General features: G+C 38.3%; 1 protein-coding gene across 3 annotated transcripts in view; it reads left to right on the top strand.

Moving 5' to 3' along the window:
* The window catches only part of FOCAD (focadhesin), a 275,956-nt gene that overhangs the window by 178,711 nt on the left and 69,329 nt on the right, over nt 1–27,916 (top strand). For 2 of the 3 annotated variants that reach the window (XM_057720105.1, XM_057720104.1), the window contains 3 exons: nt 3,861–3,982; nt 19,495–19,587; nt 25,682–25,770. In XM_057720105.1, the coding sequence (XP_057576088.1) occupies nt 3,861–3,982; nt 19,495–19,587; nt 25,682–25,770 (304 nt within the window). The remainder of the gene's footprint in view (nt 1–3,860; nt 3,983–19,494; nt 19,588–25,681; nt 25,771–27,916) is intronic. The other variant, XM_057720103.1, reaches the window with a different exon arrangement.

The following is a 27,916-nucleotide window of genomic DNA, read 5'->3' as shown; positions in this document are numbered from 1 at the left end:
TTGGGCTCTGGACCTCCTGTGGGTCCTATGGGGTCCACTTAGGCTCTGATCTGGCCCGGTTCCTGTGTGTGCTTGCTCCCACAGTCCACAGCTGCCAGAGCTAGACCTTGTGGAAACATTCATTGTCTACTCAGATATTCCAAAGGCATAGGGTCTTTGTAGCTGATCACGGGAAGTTAGTCTGCAGCGTGTATATCTGATGAAAAGATTTTAGTCCCCACTTTCCCTGGTGTTCAGCTTTGGTCTTGTCCCTGCTTCTGTGTGTGGTCTAACTGCCAGAGTCTGCTCCTGAGGCTGCCTTGTAGCTTTATGGGTCTGCCTCAGTGAGGGTTTCCTTTATTGTTCACCTGCAAAATGCAGGTGTGTGGGGAGAGAGAGGCTTTGATAGTGGCTCCTCTCCCTGCATGTGACTCAACAGTAGTGCCCTGCTTGGATCGCAGGAGTCCTGGGGTTGATGCCGAATGTGCAGGGATGCTGGCGGCCACGGGTGTAGGAAATCTGGCCTTAGTGTAGTTCTTTACTGGTGCCCGGCGCGAGGCGCCTGATAGACAGCCCTCGGGGGCTTTTTATATTGCTCTGTAACCAGCAGGGCTTCCTTTATTGTTTGTCTCTAGGTGTGTGGGGAGAGAGAGGGTACAAAAGTGGCTCCTTCCCCTGCATGTGAGTCAGCAGTCGTGTCCTGCCTGGGTCACGGGAGCCCTGGCAGTGGCAGCGGTGCCTATTGCACAGGGAAGCCAGTGGGCTCGGGTGTAAGTGGAGTGTCTCCAGAGCTGGCCCTCTCTGCAGACTTCTTCTGGCTCTCAGCAGCAGGCACTCCAGGCCAGCCCCGCCCCGCCCCAGAGGGCTTTTTCTATCCCTTGTCGACTGCGACCGCCAGGCCCAGTGGGGGTACTCGCTTTATTCATCGCAGGCGCCGAAAGAGAGGCTACAACAGTGGCTCCTCCCCGCTGCTTGTGAGTCAGCAGTAGTGCGCCACCACCATAGCCACTCAGCTTTCTGCATAGGCACTCTCCACTGCAGGTTTCTTCCCTCCTGTCCCCTCAATCTGTCTTCCCCCAGCCAACAATGTTTCTCACCCTGAACCAGTTCTCCAGTCCCCACGTTCCAGCCTCCAGACCCCCTTGTACAGCTGTGCACCCATATCTCAGGCCGGGACACGCAGAGCTGTGGTACAGACCCTCTGTGTTTCTCACTCTTTCCCGTCTGCCACAGATCGGCTGCGTCACCCTCTTTGGACAGTCCCAATACCTCCTTTCTGATCCAATCAAATTCCCATTGGAGCGGGGGCTTCCCCATCAGATAAGGGGGGTTCCCCTGAATTCGGCAATCTCTCCTCTGTTTCAGCTCCCGCCTGCCCCGGGCTGTAGGAGCCGTCCCTTTCCTTTCTTCTTTTCCTCTTTCTCCTTTTTTTTTCTCCCTTCCCTCTCTTCTACACAGTTATGTCAGGATCTCTGCAATCTTTTCTGGTGTCCAAGGTCTTCTGCTAGTGTTCAGCCAGTTTTCTGTGGGAATTATTGCATCTTTTGATGTATTCCTGATACATCTGTGGAGAGAGATGCCCTCCACATCTTTCTACTTCACTGCCATCTTTTTCTTCTCCCAAGGTAAACTTGAAGAACTAAAACAAAGTAGGAAGATATACATTACCAGATATCAAGACCTATTATAAAACCGCAATAAGTAACAGTTTGGTATTGGAGCAAGGATAGAAAAACTGACCAATGGAAGAATATAGAGTATGCAGAAACAGACCCACATATACAAAGTCACCAGATTTGTTATGAAAGTGACACTGGGGACTTCCCTGGTGGCGCAGTAGTTAAAAATCCACCTGCCAATGCAGGGGACATGGGTTTGATCCCTGGTCCAGGAAGATCCCACATGCCATGGAGCAACTAAGCCCATGCACCACAATTACTGAGCCTGCGCTTTAGAGCCCACAAGTCACAACTATTGAGCCCACATGCCACAACAACTGAAGCTCGTGTGCCTAGAGCCCATGTTCCACAACAAGAGAAGCCACTGCAATGAGAAGCCAAGGCACCGCAATGAAGAGTAGCCCCTGCTAGCCACAACTAGACAAACCCTGTGTGCAGCAACAAAGACCCAACACAGCCAATCCATAAATACATAAATAAATAAATTTTAAAAAGAGGTTGACACTGCAGTGGTGTGGAGAAAAGGGATGATCTTTTCAACAAATGATCCTATAATTAAAAGTTCTAGTTTTTGAAAAATCACAAATTATATTAAAATCAAGAGCATTTGTTAAACAAAATATACCATTAAGAGAGTGAAAATGTGAGGTAGAGAATGCAAGAAGGGATTCATAACACATATGTCTGATAAAGGACTTGTATCTAGACTATATAATTTTTATAAATCAGTAAGAAAAAGATACTCAATTGAAAAAACCGGAAAAATATTGAATTTGCTCTTCAAGTAGAGGGTATACAAATGTCCAATGAAAATATAAGTGGTCAACTTCATTAGTCATCTGAGAAATGCAAATTAAAACCACAGTAAGAAAGCACAGCATGCTTAACAGAATGGCTAAGATGAAAAAAGATGGAAAATACAAGGTACTGATAAGTACGTGGAGCAACCGGAACTGCTGCTGGGAATGTAAGTTAGCACAACCACTTCGGACAATTGATATTGAACAAATTCATACTCTGTTACCTAGCTATTTTGTTCTTAGGGATAAACCCAAAGAAAGTCACCAAAAGACACATAATGTTCATAGCAGCATTATTTGAGTAGCCCTGAACTTGGAAGCTATCTAGATGCTTGTTGACAGTGAAATGGATAAATAAATTGTGGTATATGCACGTGATGGAGTATTATTCCGCTTTGACAGTACACATACTACAACTGCCGATAACAACGTGAGTGATTCTCACAATGATTATGTTGACTGAAAGAAGCCAGGTGTAAAAGTGTATGTACAGCCTGGTTTCAGTAATATGAAGTATGAATGCAGGCAAAAGTGTTGCTGGAAGGTGGTTACCTTTGGGGTGGGGGTGGATGTGACTGGAAGGAGACATGAATAGGGGCTTCTAGGATGTTAACAATGTTTTGTTTCTTGATCTGTGTCCTGATTACACATATTGTTCTGTTTGTGAAAATCCATTGAGCTGTATGCTTATGATATGTCACTTTTCTCTACCGTAGTTCAAGAAGAGATATTTTAAAACATAATTTTCTCTGCTTTAAATTATCTTTGTCCTTGACTATGTCTTCTCATTGGCTCAAAATTACCCAGGTAATTTCCAAGACTGCCCTAACTCATACTCTAGCATTTGGCTGCCTGCCTTTGCTTTTCATTTGACGCTGGGAGCCAGCTGATGTTGGAAGTTCAACTTAGTTGACCAGAGGAGGAAGGATTGGGAGAAGGATTAGAGATGGAGAAGGGAGGAAAAAAGGGAGAGTGAATGTATGTGAGTGCAGGTATGAGAGAAAACTAGCCCACTTACGGGTATAAACTAAAAAAATCCATATTATCATGAGTTCGCAAAGACTGGCATGCACAAGCATTTCTCTTTCACTGAAATTTGTTTCTTAAGAAAAGCTAAATAGAATTTCTGGAAGTAACAGTTCACAAAATTTAAAATAAGACATGATTTGAAAATTTCTCATTTATTTACAAAAGAATAAGCCTCGTCATTAATTGACAGCTTCAATATGGTAACTTCTTATAGCTCTTCTGTTTTCTTTCCTGACACCAAATCATAATTTGCTTAGCATCTTTTTTAAATTTCAAAATCTCTCTATCTAGATTGATTGAATATGGATTACTGAGAACCTAATTAATGAGTTTTTCCATAAGCAATGTTTTTATAAGTTTTATTTTTTTTAAGGTGGTATGTTATTTTGTTACGATATTTCAACGTATCAGAGTAAAGATGGCAAACCATTGAATCGACTGATGGCCAGTAGAGGGCGAAGTTTCAAGCAGACTTCACTTGCTCTAGTCCATGAGGTAGGTGCCGTCCCATACTCTGTAACAGGTTTTTCTCGCTTCTATATGTTTTGGGGTTTCCCTCCTTCACTTTATGTCCATAAAAATTTAGTGTGTGTTTGGGAATTATTTTTCTCTTAATCATAGTTAATTTAAGTGGCTTTTAAAGACAACCAGAATAGTTGAACCAACTGAATTCTAAAATATTTTGCTGTATTTCTCAAAGAAATGGCTTACTTCCCCACTGCCTAACCTATTAGGGAGTAGTATCTAGGAATTTGGTTTATTTCATCAGTATTTAACTTCCATATTTTAGAATAAAGGCCAATTTCTTATTTAAAGAAATAATCTTGCCTATTTCTTACTTGTAATCCTTTGAAAGTATGTAGAGCACCAGTGTTTATATTTTGTGAATGTTGGGAATTAACAGTAAATAATAGTGTTTAGGGGAAAAATACCTTTTGTTTTAGTGTTTATTTAATTTTCTTTTAGACCACCCTTTTAAAATAAAGTTATGTGATGCTGTTAGGAGGTATGCTTGAAATCTGATCATTGCAGATCACAGCAATACTAGAGGGAAGAGGGAAGTTGGAAGGCACTTGGGAAATTTGTTTTTTTGTTTTTGCTTTTTAAAATTTTATGACAGTTAACTCATTCAGGTATATACAAATTAAAATGTATGAATGATTAACAAAACAAAATATCATAGCAAAGAGGTTTATTTTACATAATTTAGACATGTTATATATGAATTATGAATGAAAATATATAAATTACAGAAATTTTAAAGGATTTGAGGTAAAAATTGTGCTTCTACAATATGTTTATATTAAATCTTATTTTGATGCATAATTTATAAATCTTGGTATCACTAACTTGATTATATTCTGTGTCATACCAATTGCCGCCAGTTAGCATAGCCAGATTTTTTTTTTTTGGCTGCGCATGGCTTGAGGGATCTTAGTTCCCCAATCAGGGATGGAATCTGTGCCCCATGCAGTGAAAGCACAGAGTCTTAACCATTGGACCACCAGGGAAGTCCCAGCATAGCTAGATTTTAAAGACCCACCTCTATCCTGTGCCACACATATTAATTTTTTAAAATTAATTAATTTATTGGCTGCATTGGGTCTTAGTTGCTGCACATGGGCTTTCTCTAGTTGTGGCGAGCGGAGGCCACTCCTCACTGTGGTGCACAGGTCTCTCAACCCAGTGGCCTCTCTTGTTGTGGAGCATGGGCTCTGGGCACGTGGGCTTTAGCAGCTGTGGCACGTGGGCTCAATAGTTGTGGCTCACGGGCTCTAGAGCACAAGCTCAGTAGTTGTGGTGCTTAGTTGCTCCGTGGCATGTGGGATCTTCCTGGACCAGGGCTCAAACCTGTGTCCCCTGCATTGGCAGGCAGATTCTTAACCACTACATCACCAGGGAAGTCCCTAGTTTTATATATTTAGTTACAATTGAAATTATGTAAATATTTGGTTCAGAATCTTTTTTGTCTAATAGTATCTTTAACTAAGGAGGGAAGAAAGATCTGGGAGGAGCAGTGTTTCTCTGGGAAGCACAGAGGTTTAATTTCATAAAAGAGGAAAAAAACATAGGTAATCTCTAGATTTGTTGTCCCTGGCATCTTATTTGTTGGTATGGAGAAGAGAGAGATTTGGTATCTTTTTGTGTTTTAAAGCTGTGTATTTAGGTGGATAACCAAAGTGTTAAGTATTAATGGAAGCCTGATTTTAAAAATACCATCAGAACAGAAACAAGAGAAAGTGTTAATGTGGAGCTAGCAGAAGACATCCAATAAATTCAGCAAATGGTATCAGAGCTTATGAGGTGTACTTTAGATATGAACAGAGAAAACATTTGGGTTATAATACTTGTTGCTTGTATTATAGAATGCCTAGAAAATTTCAAAGAGATGAGAAAAGATAATTTTAGGAGTCAATTGGAAGACACATTAGACAGAATTCTGCCAAATCTATGGTAGGATTTTAGTTTGGATTCATCTTCTGCTTGCTATAATTCATTAAAAAAAAAAAGGCAGATGAGAATTCCCTTGTGGCACAGTGGTTAAGAATCCGCCTGCCAATGCAGGGGACACGGGTTCGAGCCCTGGTCTGGGAAGATCCCACATGCCGTGGAGCAACGAAGCCTGTGTGCCATAACTACTGAGCCTGCACTCTGGAGCCCATGAGCCACAACTACTGAGCCCATGTGCCACAACTACTGAAGCCCACATGCCTAGAGCCTCTGCTCCAGAACAAGAGAAGCCACTGCAATGAGAAGCCCATGCACCACAACGAACAGTAGCTCCCACTCGCCACAACTAGAGAAAGCCCATGCATAGCAACGAAGACCCAACCAACACAGCCAATAAATAAATAAATTTATTAAAAAAAAAAAGGCAGAGATAGAGAATGAGCCGTGCAGTTTCTCAGACTGACATCAAATAATAATTTTAAGAGCTGGTTAATGAGAATAACAATTGCAATATAATAGCTAATAACCAGCTCAGGCACTTTAAAATTTGCCATGCATATATTAATTCATTTAATCTCTATATTCACACTGTGAAGTTGGTACTTTTTTTTTTTTTTTTAAGAACTTTCATTGAGATACAGTTAACAGACAATAAACAGCATATACTTAGAGTGTACAATTTGGTATCCCAATCTCCCAATTCATTCCCCCCCCAACCCTCCCCGCTTTCCCCACTTGGTGTCCATATGTTTGTTCTCTACATCTGTGTCTCTATTTCTGCCTTGCATTTCTTCTTGTTGTTAGGATTTGCCTTATGTATTGAGGTGCTCCTATATTGGGTGCATATATATTTGTAATTGTTATCTCCTCTTCTTGGATGGATCCCTTGATCTTTATGTAATGTCCTTTCTTGTCTCTTGTAACAGTTTTTATTTTAAAGTCTATTTTATCTGATATGAGTATCGCTACTCCAGCTTTCTTTTGATTTCCATTTGCATGGAATATCTTTTTCCATCCCCTCACTTTCCATCTGTATGTGTGCCTAGGTCTGAAGTGGGTCTCTTGTAGACAGCATATATATGGGTATTGTTTTGGTATGCATTCAGCCAGTCTGTGTCTTTTGGTTGGTGCATTTAGTCCATTTACATTCAAGGTAATTATCAAGATGTATGTTCCTAGTACCATTTTCTTAACTGTTTTGTTTTTGGTTTTGCAGGTCCTTTCCTTCTCTTGTGTTTCCCGCTTAGAGGAGTTCCTTTAGCATTTGTTGTAGGGCTGGTTTGGTGGTGCTGAATTCTCTTAGCTGTTGCTTGTCTGTAAAGCTTTTGATTTCTCTGTCAAATCGGAATGAGATCCTTGCTGGGGAGAGTATTCTTGGTTGTAGGTTCTTCCCTTTCATCACTTGAAATATATCATGCCACCCCCTTCTGGCTTGCAGAGTTTCTGCTGAGAAATCAGCTGTTAAGCTTATGAAAGTTCCCTTGTATGTTATTTGTCATTTTTTCCTTGTTGCTTTTAATAACTTTTCTCTGTCCTTAATTTTTGTCAATTTGACTAGCATAGATCTTGGCATGGTTCTCCTTGGGTTTATCCTGCCTGGGACTCTCTGAGCTTCCTGGACTTGGGTCGCTATTTCCTTTCCCATGTTAGGGAAGTTTTCAACTATAATCTCTTCCAATATTTTCTTGGGTCCTTTCTCTCTCGTCTCCTTCTGGGACCCCTAGAATGCGAATGTTGGTGCGTTTAACATTGTCCCAGAGGTCTCTTAGGCTATCTTCAGTTCTTTTCATTCTTTTTTCTTTATTCTTTTCTGCATCAGTGATTGTCACCATTCTGTCTTTCAGCTCACTTATTCGCCCTTCTGCCTCCATTAATCTGCTATTGGTTCCTTCTAGTGTATTTTTCATTTCAACAAAAGAACTTGTGTTGCATATCTCTGTTTGTTTGCTCTTTAATTTTTCTAGGTCTTTGGTAAGCTTTTTGATCTTTGCATCCAATCTTTTTTCAAAGTCCTGGATCATCTTCACCATCATTATTCTGAATTCTTTTCCTGGAAGGGTGCCTATCTTCTCTTCATTTAGTTGTTTTTCTGGGGTTTTATCCTGTCCCTTCATCTGGTACAAAGTCCTCTGCTTTTTCATTTTCTCTATCTTTCTGTGACTGTGGTTTTCAGTTCCACAGAACGAAATACTGCTGATGCTGGTTGATTCTGCTGTCTGCCGTCTTGTGGAGGAAGCTATCTAGAGGTTGATACTGTTAATGTGCTTGACACACGTAAGTAGAGGAGCCTGGAAATTGGACCCAGGAAGTACACAGTTCTTGAACTACCTTGTACCTTCCCAGGGCAATCAGAGAACAATTTACAAACACCTTTGTTTTTTTCCAGGATTACTCTAGTGTTTCCTAACTGTCCTCCTTTCTGCTAGTATCTTTTGTTGCAGTCCCTTTGGTAGTTTTCCAGCTGAAGTTTCTTCAGACTCTGCTTTGGTTCCTGTCACTGCTTTGTTCTGAGTTTATCATAGTTTCAATTTGTTTATTAATTTACCCATTGATGGACCTTTGGGTTGTTTCTATTTTTTCCAGATTATGACTAAAGCTACTATAAACATTATCATACAGGTGTATGTGTGGACATCTGTTTTCATTTCTTTTGAGTAAATAACTACCTAGAAGTGAGATCGATAGGTCTTTTGGTGAGTGAATATAAGAAACTACCCAATTGTTTATCTAGTGACTGTCCCATTTTGAATGCCCACCAGCAATGTAAGGGTGTTCTGGTTGCTCTGCCTCCTTGCCTGTGCTCAATGTGGTCAGTTTTAAAATTTTGCAGTTCTCATAGTGGTTAGTGGTTTCCCTTTTGTGGTTTTTAATTTGTGTTTTTTTAATGACTACTGATGTTGAGCATCTTTTCATGTATTTATTCACCATTTATATCTTTTCTTCCATGGAGTGTTCTGCTCTTTTGCCCATTTTTAATCCAGGCTTTTGTTTTCAAATGAGAGTTCTTTATATATTCTGGATATACGGGTTTTTTTTTTTTTTAATTAGAAATGTGTTTTTACCTACTCTGTAACTTGTCTTTTCATTTCCTTACTAGTGTCTTTGAAGAGCAGATCTTTAGTATTGAAGAATTTATCAAGATTTTCTTTTTATAGTTCTTGCTTTTTGTCCTACCCATAGTGTCAAAAATTTTCTGCTTTTTTCCCTCCATGTTCTTTTTTTTAATTTAACAAAAAATGAGGTATAATTTATATACCATAAAATTCACTCATTTAATGTGTGCAAGTCAGTGGTTTTAGTATATGCACAGAGTTGTGTAACCATCACAATTTTAGAATATTTTCATTACAGTGAAAAGAAACTGTGTGCCCCTTAGCAGCCACGCTCATTTTCCTCACATCCCAGCCTCAGCAACCACAAATCCACTTTCTTTCTGTATAGTTTTGCCCATTTTAGACATTTCATATAAATGGTATCATGCAATATGTGGATTTTCTGGCCTGGCATTTTTTACTGAGTATAATGTTTACGAGATTTATGTGTACTGAGTATGTATCAGTAGTTCATTCCTTTTCACTGCTGAATAATATTCCAGTATATGAATATATCATATATAGTTTATGCATTAATCACTTGATGCATCTCTGAAGTTTTCTTGTAGAAGAAGCTTTATAGTTTAACATTTTAGCCTATGATTATTTGAGTTAATTTTTCATAAGGTATTAGTTATGTTTGTTGAATATACCATCCTTTCTTCACCTAGGTACCTTTGTCAAAAAATCATTTGTCCATGTATGTATGGATCTATTTCTGTACTTAATTTTGTTCTAAGTGTGTAGACTTTCATCAAAACCACACAGTTTCACTACTGTTGCTTTATAATGTCTTGAAATCGAGTAAGATGAGTCCTCCAATTTTGTTTTAAATTTGGCTGTCTTAGGCCCTTTGCTTTTCCACATAAATTTTAAATCAGCTTTGAGAAACTACAAAAAAAGCCTGCTGTAATTTTGGTTAGAAATGCATTGAATTTGTCAATTTGGGAAAGAATTGACATCATAATAATATCGAGTTTTTCAACACATACACAAGGTATAATAGTTTTCTATTATTTTAGGTCAATGTTTTGTTGTTTTCTTACTACAAATCTTGCACATATTTTGTTAAATTTAATAAGTATTGCGTATCCCTAAGTATTTTTATGCTTGTGCAATTAGACAGTTTTTTGGTTTATCTTAATTTCCAACTGCTCATTGCCAGAATATAAACATATAATTGATACTATTTTATGGCCTTACTAAACCCACTTATATATCCTTGTAGCTTTTTTGTAGATTACTTTTGTTTTTCATTGTAATGTTGTCTATGAATAGAGATTGTCTTAACTGTTTTTCTTTCAGATCCGTATGCTTTTGATTTCTTTTTCTTGCCTGATTGCACTGTCTAGGGCCCTTTGGTATGATTGAATAGGAGTGGTGAGAGCAGACATTCTTATCTTGTTAACAGTCTTGGGAGAAAGCATTCAGTGTCTTAAGATTAAATATGATGTCACATTTATTTTACTGTAGAGATTTTGTAGATATCCTGTATCAGGTTGATGAAGTTTCCTTTTATTCCTAAATTGCTAAGGGTTTTTATCACAAATAGATGTTGAATTTTGTCAAATGGTTTTTGTCTACATTTACTGAAATGATTGTATACTTTTTTGATTTGTTGACATGATGAATTATTTTGATTGATTTTCCAATCTGAACCAAATCTGCATTCCTAGGATAAACCCCACTTGATTATAATGTAGTATCCTATTTATTGCTGAATTTGATTTGCTAATAATATTTTGTTAAGGATTTTTGCATCTTCGTACCTATGAGGGATACAGTTTTGTAGTTTCCCGTAATGTCTGTGTCAGGGTAATGCTATCCCAATAAATAACTTTTCCTTAAATGGGTGGTAGAATTTTCTAGTGAAAAGTCTGGGCTTGGAGTTTTCTTTAGGAATGTTTGTAACTATGAATTCAATTTCAATTTATTTAATATATGAAACTATTTACTCTATCTATCCATCTATCCCTATTAATCCTGAAGGGGGGGATTTGAGTGGCACAGCATAGGTGACAATTAGTGTGTTTCTTTCCTTTTTTAAGATGTAAACATCATAAAATCAGAGAGTTTGCTTTGTTCATGTGTAGTTCCAATGCTTCATATCCTTGGCACATAGTAGACACTTTATAAATGATTTTAATCCTTTTGAAACATGAATGTTTCTTATACTTTATATGTGCATTTAGTGGGATCATTTCTTGTTTCCAGAAATGTTGCTATTAAATTGATGGTGAATCTAATAATTGTTGAGATCTTCCTAAGAAAGGACATTACTGTCATTTGAACAAGCTATTATATAAAGTTTGTGTTGTTATTCATTTACATCTTTAGCCTCCCTCTCTGCCAAAGGTTACATATATCTATAGAATATTCTATGGCCCGAATGCGTACAACTGTAGATGGGTACGTGAGTGAATGAATGGCTAAAAGAACTTGATTTTGAATGTCCAAATGCTCTGCTCTTCATATTTTGAAGTATATTTTGCTTTATGTAATTGTCAGTGTTTCTCAATAACTATGTTTGTTAAATCAAGTATTTTCATTGTCATGGAGAACTAGCTATTTAATCTGTGATGAATTCTTTTGTAAAGTGTTATATCCCCTTCTTTCTAAAAGCTGTTTTTCTTTTTGTTTTTCATTTTCCCATGTTATACTCCTGGAAGACTCACAGATCTAGGTCTGATTTGGGTTTGACCTGACCTACCAGGAGCAGTTCTGTACAATCACTGTCCTGTTTAAATTTCTCTAAAACTGAAGTGCCCTCTCTCTCTTTGCTCCTTTGAACAGGGGACAACCAGGGGTCATTTCAGATCTACTAGGGCTTTTCCAAGCTCAAGTGGCTGTGCTCTTCTACCCTGATTTATAACTGCTTCTTCTCATCCTGAGACTAAGTTGGCTCCTGTTGATGAGGAAGCTGAAGGTGAATGACAGTTTCTTTCCCTGAAAGTTGCTGCCTGTCTTGTCATCCTTTGGCATTTCTAACTCTGACATGACACTCTCACCTAAATTGGATGATACTAATTTGTCCCTGGCTGAGAATGGCAGCCTTGCTCCATTATTTCCTCCATCTTTGGGCACATGCAAATGTTCCTGATCCTGCTGCTGCTACCCAACCATATTTCTGCCTCAGCATTAGGTAATGAACTCTTTTTTCATTTTTATTTCATAGATACTTTTATCAGGCTTATTGGCAGCACTACGCTGAATGAAATCTTTTTTCTTCTTTCTTTCTTTTGAAATTGATCATAATTTGATTTGTTTTGCCTTATAAATTAATTTTTTTCTTTTGCCTTCTTGACATTTTTTCCCTAGATACCCAAAAGTACATGCGATATAATCCATCATTTGTCCTTTTCTTTCATCTCCTTCTTTATTTAAAAACATATTTCTTGTGAAAAACATGGAGTCCTTTAGCATTCATGCAATATGAAACAATGAGATGAAAATTTTGGATAATAATTGGGAGAAGTGGTAACTGTGCTTATTACACATTCTCCTTAGAAAACACTGTGAAAAGTATGGTTTGCTGTGTTTTAGAGACTCCATAATTACCATGTGATGTGAGTTGTTATGGTAACAGGGTTTTCCCCCTTCGTATTAAATAACAGAGTAAATGGTTGCTTGAGATGTGATTGAATTGTCAGCTTTCAAGCTAATGTTATCCTGATGGGAAAGGGGGGTGGGGGGAGAGGGGAAGAGAGAGAGAGACTGAGCTAGAGAGAGAATGAGGGAGGGAGGGAGGGTGGGAGGAGAGAATAGAGTTTTAAATATCCAGAAAGCACCTACAAAGTAATGAGTGTCATTTTACTTTAAAAATGTGTCCTCCACAAGCCCTCCCTTCTTGTCCTCCAGTCACTATTTGTCTGGGGAAAGGAATAACAAAAAAATTTATTCTGTGCAAACAAGATTACTATTGACAGACAGCTGAAGCCTGTGATTTCTTATTTATAAACAGTGGGACATTGAGTGGCTTTGGGGGTCTCTAACACTAAGTACAAATGGTTTTTCTTCTGGGAATGTGGGAGGAGTGTGTGTATGTTACAGACCAAATGTAATGGCTCAGTATTGGTGTGTCTAGGTAGCAACTGAAGTTAAATAGTTTTATTCTTTTGATAATAATATATACATCTGGGAAACATGAAAATGCCTTACTTTGTGAGACTGAGGTTTTAAAATCAATAACAAACACTTTACCTCTCGATTTTTATGTGCTGCTCTACCTTATCCCATTGTAGTTTTGCAGTCAAACAGCCTCACCAAAGCTTGTCTTACCTGCTTTAAATTATTTAATGAAGGGCTGTTAAAATGGGTATTTTCTTATAAATGAATAATTGTATTTGCTAAAATCACTCAAGAGGCAGAGAACATTACCCAATTTCTGGGCAATGTATTCTGAACAGTAAATTATCTAATTAGGTAGCCATGTACTTCCTTCAAGTAAAACAGGTGGCAGTGAGGAAACAAGATCTCCTTTTTCATTCTGTCTTTCAGCATTCACCCTACATTTATGAATTGTGTTTCTAAGCAAGATATTTTCTATTGAGCTAATATTTCAGGTATATGTCATTAAAACTTGTATGATACGAATTTTAAAATTTAGTTAGGAAATTTCAAAATACAGAGTTTATAATATCCACTTCAAAATTTCACCTTGTCAGTCACTGTGTTTTTAATCTGCAAAGAAACATTTCCCAGCCAGCACATTTTGGACATGTTTTGTAATATTTCAAATAACTGTATCGTCAACAACTTGTGTTTGAGTTTAGCTGTGCCTACTAAAAAAAAGTTTTCTAACGTGTTTTCACACATCATAACTTTCTGTGATTACTTGTTTATGATAGCGTGGTTTTCACATGACAAGATTTTGCCTTAAAGCGAATACTGTACATTTAATTGGTCAAACACAGCAGGTACACTTATGTGTGAGACACTGTTGTGGGTTCCATGGGAGAGATTCTGGGATGAATAGGATATGATCTCTGCCATTAGGATTTTATGAGATTAAGGTCTATACACAAATAATCTAAGATGAAATCTGTTGACTGTAACAGGAGAGGCATATAGTGTACTGGAAGTATAGGGATGGGAAAAATTATTTCAGTAAGTAGAGATGAGAGGAACACAGGGCATTCAGAGCAGTGGAAGCAGTCAGTGAATGCAAAGGTCTTGTAACGTATAGGACAGACTTGGGAATTGGTTTATAACCCAAATGAACCAGAATACAGGTTAAATGAAAGAGAGGAGCAGAAAATCAAGCGGGGAAATTGGTTGAGGATCTTAGCCAGCAGAGTTCTCACGTAGCAATAAAGTATTTCTTTTCTTTTCTTTTCTTTTTTTTTTTTTGGCTGCTAGGAGCAGCATGTGCGATCTTAGTTCCCTGACCAGGGACCGAGCCCGCCAAGAAGTCCCTACAACAAATTATGTCTTAAAGTAAATGGTATACTTTTGATTCTAATACTTTGGACATAACACAAAAGAATTTGGACTTTATTCTTTAATGAACCATCAAAGGTTTTTGAAAAGAAGTTCTGAGTTAATATAATAATAGCAACACCATTCAGGATGTATCAGATGGAGGCAAGATTTTAGGCTATTAAGAGATCAGTTAGGTGGCCTCAGTAATCAAGGCAGGAATTAGAACTCACCTGGTGAGGAAGAAAGTAGGGACAAACATAGTAAACATCTTAGAGGCAGAGTTGACAGTTGAGTTGGGGGCAAGGGAGAAGTCCAGGATAAATCTGAAATTTCAAACCTGGTGACGGTAATATTGATAGAAAGAGGAAAAATAAGAGGAAGAGTGGATTTTGAATGATGATGGCAAAGAAGTGCACAGAGGGTATTAGATGGTGGAAGGTGAATATTTGAGAATTATATGTTCTAAATGTAGTCATTTTCAAACTATTTTAAATTTTATTTTATTGAGTTATGTACATACAGCAGGTTACTCCCCTTTTAGTGTAAAGTTCTATGAATTTTGAAACATGAACACATTTGTCTAATCAGTACCACAGGCAAGATAAGAACAGTTCTATCACCCTAAAATCCCCCCATGCTCCTTTGTAGTCAGCCCCTCCCCCGCTCCCCCATCTCCTGACAACCACTGATCTCCTTTATGTCCCTCTAGTCAAAACTGTGTTTTAAAGAGTCCTAGGGACCACCACAAAGTAGACTCAGATGATCAAGAGGGCTGAGCGTCAAGCCCTCAGCCTTCATCTTTACTTCATGTAGACAAATTTTGCTTCTCTGTTTTCTGTTTTATATATTAGCATTTTATGTAACATTTGGGGTGGGGTGGAAAAAATTACATAGCTGAATACTCAGAAACTATTATTCTGCAGTGTTACTGATACCACTCTGAGCCACCATTATCTCTTACCTGTGTTTTTTCAGGAGCCTCTGAGTAGATTTCTCTGCTTTGACCTTTGCTCGCTCCAGTCTGTTCTCAGCAGAGCAGTCAGCAGGATCCTCTTACAATGTAGATTTGATCATGCCATTTTTCTCAGAACCTTATAATGGCTCCCCCTTTAGCAAGAGTAAAGGCGGGTCCTGAGAAGTGACCTAGAAGGCCCTACTTTCTCCTGTTAATCCGCCAGCCCTCTCTCTTTACACTGTCCTCTTTGCTTACTTTATCTGGGCTAGTTACACTGGCCTCCGTTCTGTTCCTGAAACAGGTCAGCCATGCGCTCACTTTAGGGATCTTTGCCTTACCTTGTGTTTGTTTTTTTTTTTTTTTGAGGTAAAATTCACATAACGTCAAACTAACCATTTTAAAGCTTAAAGTGTACAATGCAGTGGTATTTAGTACACTCACAAGGTGCAACCATCACCTCTGTCTATTTCTGAAACATTTTCATCACCCTCAAATGAAACCATGTCTACATTAAACATTCCCTCCCACTTCTTGCTCTCCCCGCCTCCTCCCCACCCCTGGCAACCACTAGCTTGCTTTCTCTCTCTATGGGTTGACCTCTTCTGGACATTTAATATAAATGGAATCATATAACATGTGACCTTTTGTGTCCGGCATCTTTCACTTTCACATGATGTTTTCAAGATGCACCCACATTGTAGCATGCATTAGTACTTCATTCCTTTTTATGGCTGAATAGTATTCCATGGTGGGTATATCATATTTTGTTTATCCATTTATCCATTCATGAATATTTGGGTTGTTTCCGCCTTTCAACTATGGTGAAAGTGCTGCTTGAGCATTCGTGTACAGTATTTGTTTGAGTATGTGTTTTCAGTTCTTTTCACTATATACCTAGAAGTGAAATTGCTGGGTCATTTGGTAATTCTATGTTTAACTTTTTGAGAAACCACCAAACTCTTTTCCACAGCAGCTGAACCATTTTACATTCCCACAAGAACTTACCTTTTTGTTGTTGTTGTTGTTGTTTTTAAGATTTATTTGTTTATTTATGGCTATGTTGGGTCTTTGTTGCTATGCACTGGCTTTCTCTAGTTGTGGTGAGAGGGCGTCTCATTGCAGTGGCTTCTCTTGTTGTGCAGCATGGGCTCTAGGCCCACAGGCTTCAGTAGTTGCAGCTCGTGGGCTCAGTAGTTGTGTCTCACAGGCTCTAGAGCTCAGGCTCAGTAGTTGGGGTGCAAGGGCTTAGTTGCTCTGCGGCATGTGGGATCTTCCTGGACCAGGGCTCGAACCCATGTCCCCTGTATTGGCAGATGGATTCTTAACCACTGTGCCACCAGGGAAGTCGCACCTTTGTTTTTACATCTTCATCTCCTTTAAGTTTTCACTCAGGCTTCACCTTCCCAATGAGATACCCTGACCACCCTATTTAGTCCTGTAATCTGCTCCTGTCCCCACTCTTGGTTTATTATCCTTCTTTTCCCCCTTGACCCTGCTTGGATATTTCCCTAATGTAGTCTCTTTTTTAGGCACATGCAGTGATGTTTCATTATACTTAGTACTACCTCTTACACATAGAAACTCTTACTCCTTCCTGTATCATAGAACCTGCTCACCTCAGCAGTCCATCAAACACCTGTCATTCATTGCAAGGGTACGCGTAGTTCTAGAAAAAGTATATTTCACATGTTAATTAAAACTTGGTGCACGGTGGTTGAGAACCCTGCTTTGTCATCTGTTGAATAACAGGGTTGAAACTTCATGATTTGGAATTTGTTTTGTTGATTGGGTTTCCTTCAAAGCCTTCTCACAAGTATAGCAAATTATACATGATTTTCATGCTTCAAAAATGCTGATTACATTTTTCAGACTAGCAATATTAACCTATATGGGGTAGCTATATATTGAATTGGAATAGCATCCTAAAATGTGTTTTTGTTAAAAATGGTCAAGGAAGTCTATTCTGCCTGTAACACAGCTGGAAGAGTAAGGGCACGACCGTATTCAGGCTGTTTCTCTAAGTCTCTTCTGTAAGGGAAAGAGTGAGAAACTGCATTTTTAAAGAGATTTAGTTGCAGCCAACACCACAGAACACTAAGACTAGGTATAATCTTGTAAAACCTGGGGAGTTCAGGCTGGTGTCTAGGCTCAAGCATGACTGCCTCCCTGCATCCACCTTCAGATGTGGTCTGAGCAGCAGCAAGAGGATTAGCTTGAACCTTCAGTTTATAACCTCCTTTTAAATAGGTTTCCTGGCATGAAAGTCTTTGTTCTTAGAAGCTCAGCATTTGATGTGCTCATTTTCCTTTACATTTTTTCGTATTACTTTCTTTTTTCGACTCAAGTTTAAGAAGCAAGAGAGATCATCGTCTTTCCAAAAACATTCGGTGCTCTTTTTGCCAGTTTGCTGAGACTGGGTATTCTCAGTTGTGCAGTGATGTCCGTGGATTATTTGGCAGCAAAATTTTAAAATATTTTGAGGTTCTGAAGTAACTGATACGAGTTTTGGTTGTGGTGTTTATGTCCTTTCTGTGAAATCCAGGTCTCAAAATAGAACTTAAAGATAATGTATTTTATGAAAAGGGTAGGAAAACGTTAAAGGGAAGTCCCCACATTTTGGAAACAGACAACAAGGCCAAGGACTAATTAATGCCTCCACAGCTTCCTGGATAAGAAGAGAAGAAGCAGGAATTGGTGGGCCCGTTCCTTCAAGGAGTTTTGTTAACATATTGACAAGGCTCCCCCTACCCTACTCCATAGAGTGAGTGCTTAATCAGAAGAGCAAGAAACCTGTCTTTATAAATTTTTTTAGGTTCATTTCATGATCCGAGGATTTTTTTCATACTTTTTGAGTATCTAATTTTTAAAAAAGAAGCAGTGGGATGAGGGGGTGATAGATTGCATACAGAACTGATCTCTTTGTTCCCATAGATGCTTCATAATTTTGCCTTACAATCTGTTTGTGTCCATTTCTGACTCTCCCTGCCCATTTCTGAACTCTCTGCAGATACTGATCGATTTATAATCCTCATATCCTTCCAGAGTCCCTTGCGTATAGTAGGCCCACACTAAGACTGGGATTAAAGAAAATACCAGAAGCCATGGAAACCAGCTCTATTCAGAGAGGCTGTTCTCCTCCTCATCACAAAGCACTTGAGAAAATTAATTCCTGTAGTACAGTAAAATCTCCTTAAACACTGTAGTTACCGTGATTCTGGGATAATTATATAGAAATTTGTCCTTTTTGTGTGTCTGTTGTTGTTTTTTGCCTGTAAGACACAGACTAAAGTTTCCATTGTTTGAGTTTAGATGAGATGAGTTACAGGAAACATGAAATGTGATGCACTGTGACTATTTTTTCTTGAGTGATCTTTCTTTAACAGAAGCAGACCTTGGGAAGATTTGTTGCAAGATAGCTGTATACTAATAGGTAGAAACAGAAATGACTATGAAAACCAGATGTTTTGTCTGGGCCTGTCTTCAGAAACAGGATTTCAGTGTTGGCATATATCATTTTTCTCTTGTTTACCCACACTGATTAAAGGGCATTTATCTAGTGGTGTGCACAATTGCTGTGTGCAGGACTCATTTGCATGCTCTTACCATCATGGTTTCTACACAACATGATATTTCTGTTGGCAATTTAAGTTTATTACTTCAGAAATTGTCATATTGGAAGTCCAGGATGTGAGTAATATTTATTTTTATTTAAAATTACTAGGGGGTTTTGTTAGACAATACCTAGTTTCCTGACATTGGCAAGAGGCTTTACAGAGTTTCCCCCTAATTTTCAAGGACATATTTGTATCACACGTACATCTTAACTTGCTATTATTGTAGGACTTTATTTGCTTTAATTTAGAAAATTCCAGGCTTATTTTATTTTGTCTTTACAGGACTCTAAACTCTTCTCCTTTGAAAATATCCAAAAGAGCTCATTTGCGGTTCTCATCCTAGACCGATTTGGTTTGTTTTAGAATCTAAACCATGGAAATGAAGGGAAAGAGAGAATTGATGATGCAGTTTTCATTTTATGCTGTTTTAATATTGTGCAGCCTAACTTGTATTGTGGTAATTTTTTCCCACAGGTTCACATCCAGCTTTCCGAGTGGCACCGTGCAATTTTTCTCCCACAGGCCTGGCTCGCATATATGACTCGTGCTTATCATGCCATCTTACAGGTAATGAAGCCACGGGATGGCTTGCTTTAGGGAGTGTCTCTTTCTTAAGGTTTACTACAAATATGTATTTAATGTAAAAGCACTCAGGAAACTAGCACTATCAAAAATGCAATGGTTATTTTTGCTCATAAAAGAATGTGAAGCACGCATATATAACTGCACTTATATTTTAAATGTGATGCCCCCCCAAATGTGTGTTTCATCCAGATCTCCCTCTTGAGTGCTACTCTCCTATGTCCTGCTGCTTTGTGAACGCCTCTCATTGTCCCAGATGTCTCCCGTGGCTGTCCCACAGCACCTCAACTTAAGCGCATCCCAAACTGACCTCCTCATCTTACCTTGTACCTGTGCCCTCTCCAGCTGGACTTGCTTACATCTCCAGCTTTATCTCTTAATCCTTCCCTTGAATTTTCATCTCACTCAATTTCTTTGTTTTCCCAAACTCGGTATTGTCTTCCCTAACCTCTTGACTTTTATCTACAATGTTCCTTCTGTCGCGGGTATTGCCATTCCCTCTCTGCGTATTCAAGGCTGTTTTTGCAGCTTTTCCCTTTTTCTCAATTCCAAGAGTAAGTTTCACTTTGTATTTATAGCTTGTCATAGTGGTTTAAGGGGCACATATTGGAATGACAAATTTCTACTTGTTCTTTACGCAGTTTTATCTGTGTCCCTTCCCTCTCTGTGTGCCTCCTTAGAACTGTTGCGTTCCTTTTTGAAGCCCTTATCACCTTAGTTCCATGTCTGGGGTCTCCCTCCAGTTGGCTCTGTTCCTTAAAGCCAGAAGCTGTGTTTTCCTCTCTGTTGTCTCTCCAGCACCTGACATAGTGTCTAAAACATAGTAAGTGTTCACTAGTCAGAAAGAGCAAAACAAGTATCGTATATTAACACATATATGCAGAATATAGAAAAATGGTACAAATCAACCAGTTTGCAAGGCAGAAATAAAGACACAGATGTAGAGAATAAATATATGGATACCAAGTGGGGAAAACGGTGGGGGTGGGGGGTGTTTGGGGTGGGATGAATTGGGAGATTGGGATTGCCATATATACATTACTAATAAGAAAAAAATATCAAATTGTATACTTTAAATATATGCAGTTTATTGTATGTCAATTGTATCTCAATAAAAGTTCTCAAAAAAATTTAAAAAATAAAACATAGTAAGTGCTCACTAAATAAATGAATTAACTCAATTTGATGTCTTTTATTTCAATAATATTATAAGCTGTAGTTCTTGGATTTTTAAAATTAGAAATTTTTAATCAGTTTGGGAACATATGAACATTTAACAGCATAAGAAAAAAACTACTAACTCAATCCTTTTTCCTAGCTTAAAATTCATTGTTAAGGATGATAGAAAAAATCTAAATTACTTAAGTAATTTATGGCCCCAAATAAGATTTTCATGAAGTCTTAGGAAATAAGGTGTTATGGTTAAAGGTAAATGGTATCCTAGAGGATGGAGGCAGACCAGAGGAATGACTAAGCATCTCAGCATTGATGTTCTCATCTTAAATTAAAACCTTGCTATAATATATTCATTCTAGAATTTATAAAGTGTTAATGCATCTTCAGAGATTCTGATTCACTGGAACTGAATAGATCAGGAATCTGCATGTTTACCAAACTGCCAGGTGATTTTAATTCAGTCTGTCAACCCTACTCTGAGCAACAGTGTTTTAGATGGTTCCTCAAACCAACCTGGAATCTGCATTTTGAAGACATTCCATTGGACCAGTGTTCCGTTTTGCTTGGCTTACGCACTTTTTTTTTTATCCTCAACAGCATCTGGCCATTCAGTTTTGAGTAGGTGCATAAGTGGGTGAATGAATTACTCATATATACCCTTAACCAATTATAGTTTTTATTCAAGAAGAGTGAGATTGCACATCAAAGTATGCACTTTTTCACACACTCATTTTTCCCTTTGTAATTTTTGCATCGTTTTCCTTCACCAAACATTTATGGAACATCCTTTACTGGCCAGGCCCTGTGCCGGGTGTGTGGGGTAGAAGGAGGAAGTACTCCTTCCTCTCAGGAGCTCCCAGTCCAGTGCAGGAGACTAACGTGTCCACTAGCAATGCCAGTACAAATCTTTAATGCTTTAATAGAGGATGTGCTCCAGTACAGGCACCTGGAGCCAGCAAGAATAACTCCTCCTGCAGAATGTGCTGAGAATTTTATTTGGCCCTTAGCATAAGGAAGGCTAAATTGAAGAGGATTATGGTATAACATGCAGATGACAAGCAATTGATTTAAAAAAAAAAAAAACCCTCTATGGTTTCTTTTGTATAATAAGAGCTACCATTTATTAAATAACTAGTGTCTGTCCAACATTTAACACATAGTATTTCAGCTCATCTTACAGAAGCCCTTTGAAGTGGGTGTTGTTAACCTCGTGTAGAATGGGATTATGGATGGGGCACATGGTTAGCTAGGAAAGCAAAGCAAACTGCACAAAACCCAACAGTCAGTAAATAAGAGAACTGGAACTTAACCTGGCTTTGTCTGATTCCAGAGCCTCAGCCTTTGCCACCGCGTCGTGCATTTTCACTAACACCGTCATTAGTTGTTACAAATAATGCAAATTGGTTTAATATTTTAGAGGACAGATCGGTTTATGAAAAGCCAACTGAGTATTTTTAGTAATACAAGTCAATTATTCTGCCTTTCTGCTGTTGTAGGTGATAGTGTGTATCTTTATCACTTAAAATCTCCTTCCTTTGGATTTCTAAGTCTAGTTCCATTGAGAATTGGTGATTAAGAGGTGAAACTCAAAGTAGGGACTGTAATAAGATTTTCAGTATTATTTGAAAACTACAGGAGTGCTTTTTAGGCTGTCACTATTATTTGAAAGTATGCTGATGCATTTTAACTGTTCAACAAGTTTTTTTAAATGAGCCTACGCACTTAAATAGAAATTACGGAATCTTAGAAGAATTAGAGCAACTGCCAAACTCCTCGTCTGCATCAAGAATTTCCATCCTGGAAATTCGGTACAGGAGGTATAGTTACTTCCATCTGGTGCTAGACATATTTTGTAGCATTAGGCTAGAGCATCATTTAGAGGAGCCATGTTTTATTCAGTAAGCCTAGGAGATACGCTAAAAGGTGGTTCAACATTATTTCCTGGAGGTTGACTGTGATGCGAATAAGTTTGCAATTTGAACACTTCTAGTGGCTTTTGCTTAGGCATCAGCTTCCAGCCTTATCTAGTTTTTCCACAAGAACGTTGGATTCTGAATTATAAGTGTGTCAAAATGGTTGACATAGGGAGGTATTTAAATTTCTTCCCATTAAGTTGAAAAATGCAGATACGAGTTGATTGACAGTTCCAAGTCCATTTTGGTAAGGTGCCCTCTGCAGTCGGCTTTACCTTCCTGCCCTTGTGGGATGCTGAGGAGGTTAAGGTCTCCAGCCTTTGTGTAAAGGACTCTTAGGGACTGTGAATATGACCTCAGACAGGACAGAGGGGTTAAAACAGGTTGACTGCAGATACCTGTTTCCTGAGTTTGTCAGCTGGCTGCATGCTAATCTGAATTAAAAACCAGTCAGGAATTGTGACCCCTAGCAGATTACTCTTTGTAAAGGTTGTTTGTTTGTTTTTAATGTGCAAGTTTAGAGTTAGATGATATCGCTCACTGTGATCAGCAAGCTTGTGGTTACATAGGCTGAAGACTTTTTTTTTTTAAGGAAGAGGAATAGATAAATTAATAATTGGAACCTACAGGCAATCCAAAAATCTCAATTCAAGTGATCATTTCAGCCTTTTCTCTCCCAATGAGTGTCCCCCCGTCGTCCCCCCCCGCCCCGCCCCAGCTGTTAACCAGAAGCGGAGGTGTCTGAGCTGAATGCCACCACATCTCTGTTATCAGTAGGTGAAGAACTGGATGGCAAAGTGGATCTGAATAAATAGCCTAACATGGGCTGGATGGAAGGAGTTAGAGACATTTCAGAAGAGGAGATTGAGAAGTACCAAGACTCTGAGAAAGAAAAAATGAGAAATTTACTTAATCATGATAGAATAGTTGTATTGGTTTATGGCTACAGGAGCAATCAGAAAAGTAGACCTTCTCAAGAGACTGCACGTATACAGGCCTTTTTTGTGTTTTATTTCTGAACAGATTTTTAACTTTTTAATTTCTTGTTTCTTGTCTTTTTGGGGAAAGCGTTATGGAAAGTAAATGTTTTAGGAGGAAAGAGATTTGATTTAAGAAGCATAACCAACAGAAATAGGCAATAAACATGATTTTCTATTTTGCTTACCCTCTTGGGAGGCTACTATTGATATTAAATATTAATATCAATATCTTGCCAGTTTGATCACCTCTGATACCTTGCTCCAAGAGACAGAGGGAGAAGGAAGGGGTCAGGATTCTGTCACTGAAAACACAGAGATGGGGATGGACATGACTGAAGTAAATAGAAACTATGAAGGATGTGAGCAGAATGCCCATCAGATCTCAGAGTGCCTGAACTAGTGAGCCCCAGGGCACTGTGTGCTGGAGGTTGTGCAAAATACCGGGACTCTTTAGATGGATAAAACCCACCTTGTCCTCTTCAATGAGCTTACAGGCTAGTAACTGAGAGTATATGAGGGAAATACAGGGACATGCAACTCTATAGTCTGGATGTTACATTTTGGGGAACCATTTACTCTTTGTGAGTATACAGATTAAAAATATGAATTATTTCAAGAAGGATTTAGATATATTCATGAGAGATTAGATTATAAGAAGATAATAAGGGGAGTTTCCAAAAAAAAAAGATAATAAGGGGAGTTTGTTTTTGATAGCTAACCTGGTAATGGTAGCAATTATTTGGTACCAGTCACTGCACAAAATAGACACTTTCCCACATTATTTTACGTGATACTCTAATACCATGAGTTAGGTGTTTGCTATATTTTACAAATGGAAATTGAAGCTTAGAAAGGTGAAGTAACTTGTCCAGATTTACACAGCAAGTAAGTGGAAATGGCATTAGGTCAGGACATCCTGATTTCAGGGTCCACATCTTTAACCTAGAGCTATATTGCTTCCCTCTCTAGAATATATAGAGAGATTCATTTTTCTTCTGTGGAGCGCATCTTAGAACTCTAAAATCAATAAGAAAAAGACAACTGATAGAAAAAGAGAATAGGAAACCCAAATAGTCATTAAACATTTGTAAATGTAAACAGTAAAATGAAAATTAAAACCATAATGGGCTCCATTTTACACTCCCCAGATGGTAAAAATTTAAAAGCCTGACAATTCTAAATGCTGGTGAGGATGTGATGTAGCCAGAACTCTTATTTACCGCTAGTGAGAATATAAGCCGCACAACCACTTCTGAAAATGGTTTGGTGTTACTCAGTAATACAATATGCAGTCTAAGTTCTTGTTCAATTCAGGGTATGCCAATAAACCAGAATTTTAATTACATTTAAATAATGTAATTGATGATGGAGTAGAGGGGAAAGCATCTGATCAAAATAATCATGAATGTAAAAAAAATGGAACAGATAATGTATATTTGAAGGCTTTGCCCTTAAAGAAATGATATTAGCCATGCTTTTATTGCATGGTACAGGTTGAGAATTATAAGTTTAGTCTAGCAATAGAAATGTGTAATATGCATCTGTTTGAGAGTAACTTTTGTTATACATTACCTAAATCTTAAGTATTATATACTTCCTACTAATTTCTACCATTCTGTTATAATATTGGTACCCAGAACCCAATCTTGGTATCATATTAGTTCAAATTGTCAGCTGCTGACACATGCATATTATTACGATATAGGGAATTTGTTGAATAGGACCTATGGACTTCAAATCTGCTTCTAATAGATACCCCAAAATGAAGTGCTCTGCACTAAGTTTGTCAAACATACAACTTCTCCAGGATATACTTATTTGGTGAGTGTGGGAATCCTGAGCAGTGATATAATTCTGTCTCCTCACACAGCCTCTGTCAAAGTCTGATAACTTATCAGGAACACCTAAGGACAATTGGGAAAGGATTGTTACCTAAGTGTTTTCCAGAGAAATTTTGAGACAATTTTGGCCATAGAGTTTGCATGCTGACTGATGCTGTGCTTTTTGCAGGGAAGGATAGGAGAGCTGGAGTTGCAGTTAAAACATGGAAAAGAAGGACCTGAGGAGGTGCAATACAAAAAAAGCACAGCCTGGCTCTGGTAAGAAGATGGCTTTCTGTGCTCATTATTTGTCATGGGAAATGAACTGTGAGGAAGAAGGTGACCACTTTAAAGCCTTTAATGTTGGAATTTTAACCTCTGTATGAGCCTGAAGGGCAAAGGGCTGAAGATGTGATAGGTGTTTTTTCCATTTCCTCCCCAGATCTAGAAGGAGAGCTTTATTCATGGATCTTATATATTTTTATTGTTTTCTAAAGCAGTGTAGAAATGGTTTGTTTTTCCCTTTTCCCCTATAGTTGATTATTTTGTATGCTTTTGAATGAAAATTGAGTGTTTTTCCCACTCATTTAGCTAGGGAATACTCCCCTACTCCTCCCTCCCCAAGACATCTTCATTATTAGGAGCAACTATACCATGTCAAGGCTTTAATTTCTTTGGCAGATGTCCCCCAGTGAACCCCCACTGTATTATCTAGAAATGTGTAAGTGCTGGCACATTAAAGGCAATTCAGATTGTTACATGGGTTGGGATGAATACCTTGTCAGATTAATGTTGCAGCAGCCTAAATCTAAGTAAAGTGCCCAGAATCTAAATAGCTTTGCCCGTAGCCACAGTTTTCTTTAATATAAAAATCTGTTCAGAGGTTACTTGGTTTCAGTTTTTTATCTACTAACAATTGGCATATGTAGAAAAGCAGAAGCTGTGTGTGTGTGTGTGCACGTGCGTGCGCGAGCATGCACATGTATGCACGCACAGTTAACTAATTCTATTCTGGTACATTTCCTAGATTAATTTAAAAACCAGCAATGCAGTTTAAAACGTTATGACATTGGTTTTAAGATTAGAGATTAAGAATTTGGGTTTCGCTTCCTTATTTGCTATTTTCCTTTACACATAATTTTAATTTCATGTTCTGAAAATGATAATTTGAGGAGTGGTATTTTAGCTATACCCTTCCAAATATACATGGTGACATATGGAATGAAGGATGTGAGAGATGGAAGTCAAGGATAACTCCAAGATTTTGACTGTGAATAACTAAAAGTATGGAGTTCCCATTTACTAAAATGGGGAAAACTATAGAAAAGCAGGTCTGTCTAGGGTAGAAATCAGGCTTGAGACTTGCTAAGCCTGAGATAACTAATTAGACCTGCAGTTCGGAGATATCAAGTAGGTTGATGACTATGAATCTAGAGTTCAGGGGTAAGATCAGGCCTGCACATATAATCTGGGAATCATCAGCATATTGACTGCATTTAAAATCACGACACTGGATGAGATTATCTAGGGAATGAGCAAAGATAAAGGGTCAGAGAACTGAGCCCTGGAGTATTTCAACATCTAGAAATGGGGAACATGAAGAGAGGGCCAATAAAGCAGCTGGAAAATTAGTGATCAGTGTTGTAGGAAGAAAACCAAGAGATAGTGGAATCTTAAAAGCTGAAGGAAGAAAGTGTTTCAAGAAAGGAGCAACCAGTTGTGTCAAATGCTGCTCTGAGACTGCAAAAGATGGAGACTGAGAGTTGAGCATTAGATTTGGCCTCTCGAAAGTCATTGGTGACCATGAAAGAGCTGTTTTGTAGGGACAAAAGCCCAATTATAGAAGGGTCTAGAGAGAGTAGAAGGAGATAAACTGGAGTCATAGGTATAAGCTGCTCTTCTAAATGAGTTCTGATGTGTGAGAAGGCATGGAAAGTGGCAGTAGCTAGAGGGCTTCTTTTAAGATGGTAGATATTGTAGTGTGTTCACAAGCTAAGGGGAGTAACACAAGTGGAGAAGGAAAAACTGGTGATGCAGCAGAGAGAAGGGAGAGTAGGTAAGAGGAGGGAACTTGTGGAGGGTGTGGCCCTTCCTAGAAGTACAGTACAGGCAAGTCATCATCTGTCAGGATTTCACACTGACCAATAAAAGAATACACTAAGTGCACTATACTCCATTTAGGAAGACCAAGATTGGACAATATGTTTTAGAGAAATTTATTTTCTATTTTATAAAGTGCAAGTTTAAGGAGCAGTTTGCAACTATCTGAAAAACTTGGCTGTTAAGAATGACTCATTCTCAGAGAGTGCTGAATAGCTAAGATTTTATTATATTTCAAATGCAAATACTTATGAATTCAAATATAGTTCATATTTGCAAAACTTTTGTGATATTTATAAAAACTTTGATTTATGAAACTCAAAAT

The sequence above is a fragment of the Hippopotamus amphibius genome, chromosome 2 (assembly GCF_030028045.1).
Source record: "Hippopotamus amphibius kiboko isolate mHipAmp2 chromosome 2, mHipAmp2.hap2, whole genome shotgun sequence".
In the NCBI taxonomy this organism is placed as follows: domain Eukaryota; kingdom Metazoa; phylum Chordata; class Mammalia; order Artiodactyla; family Hippopotamidae; genus Hippopotamus; species Hippopotamus amphibius.
The sequence above is the reverse complement of the archived record's forward strand: the minus strand, read 5'-3'. Positions and strand labels throughout refer to the sequence as shown.